Below are 12,512 nucleotides of genomic sequence, written 5' to 3'. Positions count from 1 at the left end.
ATCTGCCCCTTATCTTCGAACTGTAGCCATGAAACCATATTCACAGGTCCCGACAGGGATATTGTTCTCATATAGAAATCGTAGCCATAGCTACAAAATTGTCATGAATTAGCCTTTCGTATGGCTTTTCTCCAATTTATTTTCTAAAATCTAAAACGAATTCATTGCAGCAACATTTCTGAGAATTGATGCTTTACTTCTTTGATTGATTTTTTTTTCCCCCACATTTAAATATTATTGACCCGGCTTGTAGCTCTACGCACACATACACACTCACCAGATGAAAGATATAGATATGATATTTGGCATTGATGCTGATTCTACACACGCGAAAACCAGGCACCAATTATGGAACAAGTAGGCATACACACATATTCCCACATGCTGACTCGGATATGATGACTGGCATTTGTGTAGCGCTGTATTGACATAACCCTGTGCTATAATGCTCTCTTTTAAAGTCCTGTAGAGCAGAATTCCTGTCTGATGCTCATTTCCCATTCTCTTCCTATTGATTATTAATGTATTTCTTCGTATATTTCTTTCTTTGTAGATTAGCTAGCTCAGAGCTGGACCAGTGTGTTGGTGTGGATGTGTACGTTTCATGTTATGATGTAACAAAAACATTTTGTTTTTTGGTGACAATTGATTTTATAATCGTCTATGAGTTATAATACGGCAGCATTTTCCTATCCAATCATCTCCCTGATGCATTTCAGACATGTTTGATTAATGAAGGGAAAAGTTAATCATCACGATCTGAATTGAGTTTGCAGTATTCCGAGGTTAATATGTAAAAGTTCCTCACTTAATTATTTACAAATTAGTCTCATCTGCATCTTAGAATGGAAACCAAATGCATGCGTGTATATATATATATATATATATATATATATATATATATATATATATATATGCATGTGAGCGCGCCCGACAAAAACAAAAACAAAAGAGAGTTTGAGCGGAAAAAGGAGAGAATTGAATGTGTTCCTAATTCATGTTTAATTAAGGAGCTTGTCCAAATCATTAGTCTATCTGTCATCCGCGGTGCGTCAATCAGCCTCTGTGTAAAACCTGGCTGGCACACTTGTCCGTGAAGGCATCCATCAAGACAGTTAGCCAGTCAGCCTTCTTGCATCAGCCTCACCGCACCGCCTTAATGTGGTTTGTGTTTGCATTAGACACACACAGCTCTGGCTTTACTGGAAAGGCATTGAAGCACATCCCTCAGTGGTTCCACTGGCATCATACTCATTATTGAGCTATACCGGCCAAATGAACCGGGAGATGTGGGGGCGTGGTTTTTATGTTTTTGGAGCTGAAGCGTTGCTTTAACCGGACATCAATGGTGACGGGAGGACGGAGCACTCTGCTTTGAACAATAAGCACGTTCTATAAGCCTGCCACCACCTAGCGAGACTTGACTTCTATTTGAAAAGGACTCTGCTACTTTAAGGAAGATGAAGAAGTCTACATTCTTTATATGTCATGTGTTTGAGCTGTACACCGTGACCCATTGTGGTGTACGTGGAGACCATAATAACTATAATTGGTCCACTTGGGCTGCTTGTGTTTTCTGCTACACGTTTCTAATATGGGTGGAGATTCTCCAAATTACTGTAGTTAAAGTTCTTGCTTCAAGTTTTAAACACATCTTTAAATAAAAATAAAAATATATTTTTGTTTTATTTGAAGCCTAGAGGAGACACATGTTTGTGACTGGAACATCGATCGCCAGCTACAATAGTCAAATGACCCTTTAGAAAGGCGCTTAATTTACTTTTTTTAATGGGAGCCTCCGAGGTTTGAATATGCTGTTAAAAATATTTGATGGTGAAAGGACCATCGTAATGTTATTTTCATCTTCATTAAAATTCTGAACATTATGCCCGACCATTTCCCTAAGCATATCATTTTAGAAGAATAAATAATAGGAAGTAATAGAAGACTACCGGAAAGGTTATTTCCCTTACAGTTAAAAGAGCAACTCGCACGAACTTAAATCTTTGTTCTCTTGAACATTTTGTCAACTTTCAAGTTTTATCAAAGTGGCGTTGTTGTTGTGTTGTAATACAGATATGTGCGAGGATTTAGTTTATGAATTCAAGCTTCAAAGTCTTGTGAGGAATTCCCACAACGAACAGTTGAAACACAGCTGCCTCACAGCAATTTTTTTATTTTGTTGTGCTTTCATATAAAAGTCCTGAAACATTAACTGGAGGTCAGGCAGCAAATCTGTCAAAACGTGCACAACCATCTAAACATTGTATTACATATGCACCCTGATGCAAATCATACTTGGATGGATACATTACATGTGCAAAAGAAATGCATTGGTCCTTGAAGAAACTTGGTACATGTCTTAATAACCCATTCCACTTATTGACTCCACTTATAATACATTAAAATAATGCCATACTGAAAGTTAGATAATTTGAGAAGGAAAAATTAAAATTATTGACTAGAAATTTGCATTCGCCAAGTTATTCCTATCATCCGACATCTGTTAGACTAGCAGTGGCCAAAATCCATCTAATCAGCACCAAGGATGCAGATCCTCAAAAGCAAAACAACGAAAAGGAAAACATTTTGGATTTATTTCAGGGTTTCATGTTTTGCTCAAAAGGAATCTGCTGGCCTTTCCGTGTTAATCTCCAGGACATAAAGTTTGATTTTTGCTCTTCACATCTATGGTACTTAAAGTTACATTTGGATTGGTGTAGTCTCCAGTCGGCGTGATGTTCTTACCAGCGTGAGTCATAGTACATCCACCTCTGCATTGACGTTGAAGGGCCAGGCTTGATTATTCAAGTGGGATCTCATGTAGTTTAGGAGATATTTGAAGTGGTCTGTTTCAAAATCCGGCAGCAATTTTGAATAATGATGAAAAATACCACCGCGATGTCATCTTCAAAGATGTCTTTATAAAAGTACTGGGTACCGGCTGTAAAACTCATATCTTTTGTCATCTGGTCTTTAGAGGGTTCAAGTTGTTCTGCAACCAGACAATTTGTAATAGCAGGATTCAGGATTTTCAAACAGCAGATTATCTCAATTTCAAACGAAGGTTTCATCATGAAATATTTTTTTGGAACAAATGTAATGCCATGCCTGTGGCTTTTATTAGATAGACCTAAAAATGAGAAACAAACGCCTTTGTGCTGATCTAGAAACAGATCACAGAACTCGACCGGCACGTCTCTGCAACAAGAACAAATAATCAATCACAAAATATGACAATGACTCTTGAGGCAGATATGGAGATGATTGCATCCTTATTGAGCTTTTTGGTTTGCAGATCTTTTATGAGACATGAAAGTTACTTTTCATCTGTACTTCTGCCTCGCTGGTGTTTTTTTTTTTACCCCGGAATTTTCAATGCAAATCCTTCCTCACCAAACCACGCTGCCTGTGGTCTCTGATGTCATTAACACTGAGCAGAAAGACTGAATTTAATTTAGAAGCTGCTGGCAAGAAAATGGAGTGTAATGTCAAACAGGGTGCATATTAACACACAAGCATTTTGCCTATCCATTTCTGTGCCTCTGCCTCAACATATCCCTGCTTATCTATTTCACTTTGGTCTTGTTTTCACACAGGGACACACACACACACACACACACACACACACGCGCACGCGCACGCACAGCGAGGCAAGACTGCCCAATTCCAAACATATTACACTCGCATATTAAAGACTCGGTGAAAAATGTCTCTTTACTTTGCACCTGCTCACACACATTATGCACGTAGATGAAATGAATAGATGTGTGGCCACTTCATTGATGTGACGAGCAGACAATGGGCGGACAAATCCAATAAAAGCTCTATGGCATTGTGATGTTCATACACACTCGAGACACACGCGCGCGCGCCGCTTGCTCCGGTTACACCACCATGACGCAATCCCAGGAAACAGAGACAGTGGTGCTCTCCGAGTTAGCAGCCACTCATAACGGCACCAGTCGTATAACCGTCTCGGGGGGCAGGATTGCATTTTCTTGCGATATGCTGATTAATGATGCATTGTGTCATTTCACGTCGACTTTCTGAGCATCGAGAAATTCTCATTATCTCATGACACGTTAATCTATGGCTCAAAGTGTAACACTTTGCTGTCCTCCTTTTCTCTGAATGGAAGCGTGCACAAGCGTTGAACGCGACACACACACACACACACACACACACACACACATGCACATACTGATAGATCGGGAAAAAAAAGAGGCTGGCTTGTTGAGCGAGGGGAGCGATACACGTTGCCTCCATGTAATAAGGTCACAAGTGTGGTTACGAATACTGAGTGCGATCAGTCATCTGATATTTATGGGTCAGTTTTAAAAGGCAAGACAAACACTCGTATCAGTATTCCTCTTTTGATCCTATCAATATCATTATTCAGAGGCCATTTGGAAAGCCTCAACTCTCCAGTTCTCTCCTTACATAAAGATAAATGTTGGTTTCAGTCCAATTTAGAGTTGCCCTTAATTGGACAACCACGTTCTAGTGCGTCTTTGAAACTGTAGCAGCTTGCAACCTTCATTAACACACCATTTCTGACAGAAGTATGCTCTAGTCTATAGTATGAGTAGGCAAGATTTTGAGAAGTTCAATCACTAACGGCTACTTCACACTACATGAGTTTAGCCCTGATTTTCCACTTGATGGCAGTTTTTGGCTCTCCCCGACAAAAGAGCCAGATCAGAAAGAAAATCTGTGTTTTGGCTCTGTCCTCCAAATCTGCTCTCAAGCGCTCTGTGTGAAATGTTTGAAGATCCCAGAGGCTTGCTGATGCATTGCAGACACATTCCAGATATCTAGCATGAGAAATACCTCGAGAAATACGTTGTGCTGCATCTGCAACACGGACACCAACAGGAGACCTCATCTGGTATTGTTACTGGTGAAAGATCTTGCAGTTTGAACGTAACTTTAGAATTTCCAAACGGCAGTAGTTACATCAGATATTAAGAAGATTGTGAATCATTACTAGCGATCATACAGAGAGGCAGAGTTTGCCATATACTGTATATTACTATTGAAGAAAAACCTAATAGTTACACCTGTGGTGTTTTTATAGTCAAATAATTGTATTAAATGTAATGGCCATGTATGCCACCTTTCAAGCCATGGGTTTAATTTGGGTAGTATCACATTAGTGCCAACCATGGGATATATAAAGGTGGCTGTGAAAGTATTCACTAATTAATGTCTTGTTTAGCTTTATTTATTGACTAGGAGCATAATTAGGTCTGTAATTATAGCAGGACATTACACGGCCAACTCAAGGGCCTGTTGTTGATTAGTGAGACGGTATAGAGATGTTTCAAATTAGACTGTCCTCAGACACTAATATATATTGCTTTCTAGTTTATGTGGCACAATTGACCAATTAGCCAGTGCTTGAATCCATATATTTAACTGCAGGGAGATATTCCTGGGATTTAGCGTGATAGAATATGCAGTATTATCACTCAAGTAGCTTCAGAGATTGCAGCCCTTGACTGCACTCACGCACTGGGAGCAATGCAGTCCAGTAGATGAAAGGCATAATAAGCCGATGTTGATGTGAGTGTGTCCGTGCACAGTTGATTGTATTTATGAAAATAAGTGTGAGTGTTCACATTAGAAGCTAAAGAGTCGTAGTAGAAAAGACTTCTGGCATCCGTTCAGTTAAATGTCAGTGCAAAACAAAGAATTGAATGGCTTATTATGTGATATGCTTAGAGTCAAATGGAATTTCTAGTTTTCTGTGTTTATGTTTACAGTGTAAACAATGTTTAAAGAGTATCTCAACACCAGGCTGGCCTCTGCGGTTAAAGGTGTTATTTGCTGCACCTGTAACCACACCCGACAGTGATGTCACGAGGTCATTGAGCCTAGTCGGGGTTAACCATCACAACAGTACTCTGTTTCTGTATGAATGATATCCTGGTTGTTTTAGCTACAAAGACAGCTTAAACCAGAGCTTTAAAGCCCTCTATTTTAGGAGATAAAGTGATGCTGCAACATAGCATATGGAGATCGGATGCCACAAGAAAGTTAAAAGAGGCTTCTTTCCCAAAAAATACATTCATCATACATCATTTCACTCTCAGAGGGATAAGAGACGGCCAAATATGTGTAAATGCTTTAATCCACACAGTGCACAATTAAATTGTTTCAGCCTATAGCTTAAACGGGTGATCTGTTCAATTTTAATTGGCACCGTGCTTAGATTTAAATGCTGGAACATATCCGAGTGTCGACTTCCATGAACTCTTAGACTAATGTTGAATCTACATTCATTGAGTGTCAGTTGGCCTGAGATTAGTGACAAGAGCAGTGCATTGACTCCCAATTGGATCCATCAAGGCAGTTAGCCAGTCAGTTAATTGCATTAGCTTCACCTTGATGCACTTCTCTATTGGTTTTTGTTTCCACCAGACGCAGCGGCCGGTCCAGTGTAGCATTCCTCTCAGCTTCTCAGAGGGTTTTGACCGGCTTTAGCAGCATCAATCACATTGTGAGGCGGCTACAAGAGTAAACACGACAAGACTTTTAAACCTTTTCGAAAACTTTTAGGCCTCAGGAGAATTGCATTGAATAGTATTGTTTCAGAAGCTCTACTACTGACGTTTGAATGTGTGTGATGTTAAGCAGGTTGTTGGCCAAACTTGGTGCATGTATTCTCTGGATGAACAAAGGTTACTGCGATTTGTGCAGCTGGTTTCATAATAAAAACTCAATTAAAAGGCAGTGGTACGCAAAACAACATGTTGGCCAACTCCGATGAGCAGAATACGTTGTTTATTCACGCCTGGTGCTGGGATACAACTCATAAGGCCGTTGACCCGCAGCCTCAGTCTGCTGCTGGAAGCAGAACCCACGGTGCTGGATCACCACCCTGGGTGTGCTCAGACAGTAATGTCAGTGTGTGAGGCTGAAGAAAAAGCCCTCCATTTCCTCTGCTCGTTCTATTGCTCCATCCCTCTTTCTTTGTTTTCTGCAACACACACACACACACACACACACACACTCACACGCAGATTAATTGTCTGTCTGCCTTTTCAAACACTCGTAGCCTTCTTATATCTACTGGACAGCTCTGGTATCCAGGGAGGGAGAGGAGATGATTAGTCATACTTAGTGATCAGCTGCTTGGTCCGACCACATGATGTGGGAACAATGCTGACACACTTCCCACTGAGGCTCTCTCTCACACACACACACACACACACACACACACCACCAACAAACACACAAGTACAGACATTGATACAAAACACCCGACAGCCGTCTGTAACTGACTGTGGATTGGATTTCATTCGCAGCACCCCATTAATTCCTTATGGATTCTCATACTGATTGAGGAGCCTCTGGTATTGTTAATTCAACTCGGCCCGGACGGGTTTTTGATTCCGCTTGTGTTGCCTGAAGGTGACTGCCACTTGTAAGAAATGGGTGAATGAAGCAGGGGGGGAGGGAGGGCAGCGAGACAGTCGAGAGAGGGGCCGAAAGAGGACAATATGAGAAAATGACACGGAGGAGGACGAGTAAACAGGGAGAAGGAGAAATCAGAAGTAAGGAAAGAAACACAAGCAACAACAAAAATATATTCAGGAGGAAAAAGAAAGATAATGAATTCAGATTGTTTGGACTTCATATGCAGTTCCACTCCTTTTTTTCATTAAAACCAGGAATGAATGTCGCAATCAATTACTTATTTCCATCCTAATGCATCAAGGAGGTTTTATTTTCACTCTGATCTTTTTTCATTAGCTCATTTTGCTAATGAGTCGTTACATAAAACCCTCTGAATAAATTGCAACGAGGGGGGTCATGTCTGCGATTATGTATTTATCAGATGAATAGAGGGCACGGGTTTATGAGCGGATGCATGCGTGTTCATTGTGCATGCCCACAAGCATCACGGCCAATACATTTGTTTTATCGACAATTGAGGAGCTTAAACATGATTCTGCAGTAATAAGATAAACCACACAGCTTGAGACAAAAACAGAAACACAGGAGAGGCACACTGGCGATCATTTAAATGTTGCCCGTAACAAAAAAAACATTTGCGATTTTGGTTGGATGCGTAACATTTTAACTGCAATAATAGTCAGAAAGGAGATGATGTGTATTTGGTTTTCTCCGAGCAGCTTCTTTCTTACAAGGAAATGCCATTATCAGTGGTTCTTAAGATGTAAAGAAGGAACGTGTTGTCCTCTCTTCCGCAACTTTGCTACCAGGGTGAGAATGGCCTGAAAGGCGTGCTCTGTCATTGTCAGGCTGAGTGCCTTTTTACTGTGTTTTCATTTCCCTTTTTCACCCTTTACACCTTTAAAAAGGTGTTGGTTGCTTCACCCCACTTTCACTTCCTTTTTCATCTCTTTTATTGAACCTTTTTCACATTCTCTTACTTTGGTCTCTGTCTGTTATTGTATGTCATTGCTTAATTGCTCACATTGCAGGCCTTTCTTATGCTGTACATGCTGCACAGTCCTGGAGCTGTTCTGCGTTTGATGTCCTGGACAGATTTGACTGCTCTGATCGCGACTTACATTCAAAACGGCTATTTATTTTTATTTATTTCCCTTCTTTGCCCTTCTCACCACTCTCTCTCTCTCTCTCTTTCTTTCTTCCCGACAGCCTTAGAAAAAGTCGGTCGTGATTCCAGTTATGAACAAGAGGGTAAGGTTCAGTTTGTGATGGATGCGGTGTACGCCATGGCCCATGCTCTGCATCGCATGCACCGGGAGCTCTGCTACGGATTCCCGGGCCTCTGCCCCCGCATGGCCAACAGCATCGACGGCAAAGAGCTGCTCAGCTACATCCGTGCGGTCAACTTCAACGGTGAGTTGTACCCCTCGGACATATGCAGACATTCATGCATACTCACGCAGACTTACACACGGCTGGGATAACATCTTACAATGCAACATTGCCAGATTAGCAACAATGAGGCTGTGGAACGCTCGGTTACTTCTTCAGTTAATGCTTAGACACCTTGAGTTGACCAATCCACCTCAAATGTTTACAAGCTAATCCAAGTTCTGCCTCTAATTTGGCTTGTCCTTATCATAAAAAAACATGCCGTGTGGCATTCTTTTCACTGTCAAAATTAATTAATCTCACCGCTTTCCCCAGAGATAATATCGCCTTTTATTTTGCTGATGTGGTCTTGTATCACGGGCTGCACGGTGGTGTAGTGGCTAGCACTGTCGCCTCACAGCAAGAGGGCCGCGGGTTCAATTCCCGGTCGGAGCGGTCCTTCTGTGTGGAGTTTGCATGTTCTCCCCGTGGCAGCGTGGGTTCTCTCCGGGCTCTCCGGCTTCCTCCCACAGTCCAAAGTCATGCTGCAGGTTAATTGATCTCTAAATTGCCCATAGGTGTGAATGTGAGAGTGAATGGTTGTATGTCCCTACATGTGCCCTCGATGGACTGGCGGCCTGTCCAGGGTGTCCCCTGCCTTCGCCCTATGTCAGCTGGGATAGGCTCCAGCGCCCCCGTGACCCTAATGAGGATAAGCGGTATTGAAAATGGATGGATGGATGGATGGATGGATGGATGGATGGATGGATGGTCTTGTATCACTTTGCAGCTCAATATTTCATTTCCCTCGTCTCCATGACTTTCTTCAATTTTGACTAAATTAATTGGGTGAAAGAGATTTCTATTATCAGACACCTCATTTGAATGTTCGCTTATTAATCCATTTTCCACCCCACGATGCAACAGTACCTGCTTTTCTGTCTCCTTTTCATTTCCTGTGTTCCTCTGTCAAGGATTGTGTGGATTACATACGGGTTAGGGAGAACGAAAGCGAGTCTTGTTGTGAGATTACAGGAACACTTGTCTGATTTAGTTTTAGAGACACGATTGAAATTGCATGAATGTGTCTGCGCGGGAATGTCTGCAAAATATATGTCAGTGCTTGTTGTTACCGGTGCTATCTCCTGTCTGTCATTGATAGAAGTGTCGAAAAACAATTCTCAGGCGGGGCATTGATTTCTCTTTCATACTGCAACAGCAGGTCTGTGCTCAGGTGGATATAACTGGCCTGGAGAAATCATCCCATAACCACAAGGTCACAAACTTTACACCCCAATGAATCACGGAACCCTTCTCACTTACTGAAAGTTGCCCGACACAAAATGTACCGCAACAGTATTTTTGAGAGAACATAAAAAAAATTACAAAAACTAGGCTAGATTGAGCGAAAATCGAAACAGACACCTTTGTCATTACATACTGTATGTTTCATATGCCTATGGCACTTTCGGATCGATCTCTACAGAAAGTTTCAGATAGTCGGGGACAATCATTTTATAGGACCACAGGATTTTGAAGGCGATTTTGTATCGTACATGGAGCCAATAATGGGATTGAAATGTTCATGTATGTATATAAACTCATCAAAAACGGCGAGCTTAGCCGAGGCAGTTTCATAGCGGTAACAGCTGAAACAGCTCGTAGTCCTACAGATTCAAAAAGTATTGGCCTTCCGCTTTTTCATTGAAAACTTTTCCTCTCGTTTGCATCTTTGTCACCTTTGGTCCCCATTAATGAGTTTACATGCCTGTTTAAATGGTCTAAAGAGGTCCTGTAACATTGATACAAAAGATGCATGAATGAAAATCTTTAAAAGGCGTCTCTGCTGTTTGTCTAACTGACAGATAAAGGGATTTGCTGGGTGGCTCTTTGTTGCAGTTACTCTTATCTCAGTTGTTTACATTGACAGCAGCCTGCAAGATGTAAAGCTTCTAAGCCTGCTACTTTATTTGTGCTTGTGTGTGCCCGGGTATATTTGTGTGTTCCAATTAAAAGTAGTTTTGTTATCGACCTGTTTAGGGTCGACGTGGCATTGATAACACTAAAAGAAGAAAAGGGGCAACGATGGAGGTAGTTCTATCTCTCTTTGTGTGTTTGTGGCACATAAAGATGGAGGGAGAAAATAAGCTATAGTCTTTGGATCATGGATTCCTTTTCTCTCTGCTCGTTCTGGATCCATAAGTTCACCTTTTGAGTAGTTACATAAAGAGAAGAGGGAGAGATTTGGCAGGGATTGTTCTCCTGTTGGGTTCAAGATAACTTAACTTACAAAGTGAAGCCGGCCAGACAAGAGAGACAAGAACGGAGAGGGGAGGTGCAGGAAAGCAATATGGGGACAAAAATAAATGTGCCAAGTGACTACAAAGTAATCAGGAAGTGATTATTAGGAGGTGTTCAAGGTGGACTTCTCCTCCAACAAGATTGGTATCCCTAAGACGTCCTTCTCGTCTTGTAATATGGTTAACGGCACAGCTAAGTAAGACACTTGAATCGTGAACAATTAAATAAGAAGTAGGTATATTATGCAGAGGAATCATTCAATAATATATGCAACACAGTGATGCATGCACATGAAGCTGCGTTTCCCCCATTTTAGGACAAGAAAAAACAATAATATATCTTTATACAGTGACTTTAACAGATAATATCTTACCTTTATAAAAAAAATTGAGGCTGGTGCATTACAGAGCAAGTACGACCAACAATAAGGAAACCAACCCTGGAGCAGCAATGACAGTGCTGTCCAGCTTTTGTTTATCGAGTGAGTTTATTGCTTATCCAAGGAAACACACACACACACACACACGCACGCACACACACACGCACACACACACACACACCAAGGCCTTCATGACTAATGGAATCCAAATATATTGTTTTCAGTACGGACAGAAATTTGATGAAAGATGACAACATGCGATACCGTCTGTTGAATCAGGGTCTGCAGGATTAACAGCCACCTACAAATGTTAGGGGGGCAACTCTGTCCCAAACTTCTAAATCTCTAGTGCGTTTTGTTGTTCCTATTTCATCAACTTTGGCTAAACTAATCTGAAAAACTAAAAAATATTTTCAAAAAGTCCATTCAAATAAAAAAAAAAAAAATAGATGTTGCCTGTGGCTCAGAAAGCTGGAATGGAATTAAACAGAAAATCCCGAAAGCAAAATGCAAAGTAAAAGTTGTTTGATCAGATCGGGTCCGGTCTACATCCAGGACATGGTCAAACCGTACACCCCAGCCCGTTCACTTCGTTCGGCTCCTGCCAATCGGCTTGTAGCTCCTTCACTTCGAGCTAAACACTCAACAAAATCACGACTGTTTGCTGTCCTGGCTCCTCATTGGTGGAACGAGCTCCCCATTGACATCAGGACAGCAGAAAGTCTCTACATCTTCCGTCGCAAACTAAAAACACATCTTTTTCGACTATACCTTGAATAGGGAAGGTAGAGCCGTAGTAATTCAATTTTCATCCATCCATCCATCCATTATCACCCGCTTATCCGGGGTCGGGTCGCGGTGGCAGCAGGTTCAGCAGGCCGACCCAGGCTTCCCTCTCACCCGCAGCACTTTCCAGCTCATTCTGGGGGATCCCGAGGCGTTCCAAGGCCAGCCGGGAGATATAATCCCTCCAGCGTGTCCTCGGTCTTCCCCGGGGCCTCCCACCAGTTGGACGTGCCCGGAAAACCTCTAATGG

At 41.7% G+C, this 12,512-nt stretch overlaps 1 protein-coding gene across 3 annotated transcripts in view; it reads left to right on the top strand.

Moving 5' to 3' along the window:
* Window positions 1–12,512, top strand: part of grm8a (glutamate receptor, metabotropic 8a) — a 190,796-nt gene that overhangs the window by 137,332 nt on the left and 40,952 nt on the right. For all 3 annotated transcript variants that reach the window (XM_034526034.1, XM_034526035.1, XM_034526033.1), the window contains exon 6: window positions 8,635–8,838. In XM_034526034.1, coding sequence (XP_034381925.1) covers window positions 8,635–8,838 — 204 coding nt within the window. The remainder of the gene's footprint in view (window positions 1–8,634; window positions 8,839–12,512) is intronic.

This window comes from Cyclopterus lumpus, chromosome 23 (assembly GCF_009769545.1).
Source record: "Cyclopterus lumpus isolate fCycLum1 chromosome 23, fCycLum1.pri, whole genome shotgun sequence".
Lineage (NCBI taxonomy): Eukaryota > Metazoa > Chordata > Actinopteri > Perciformes > Cyclopteridae > Cyclopterus > Cyclopterus lumpus.
The sequence above is the reverse complement of the archived record's forward strand: the minus strand, read 5'-3'. Positions and strand labels throughout refer to the sequence as shown.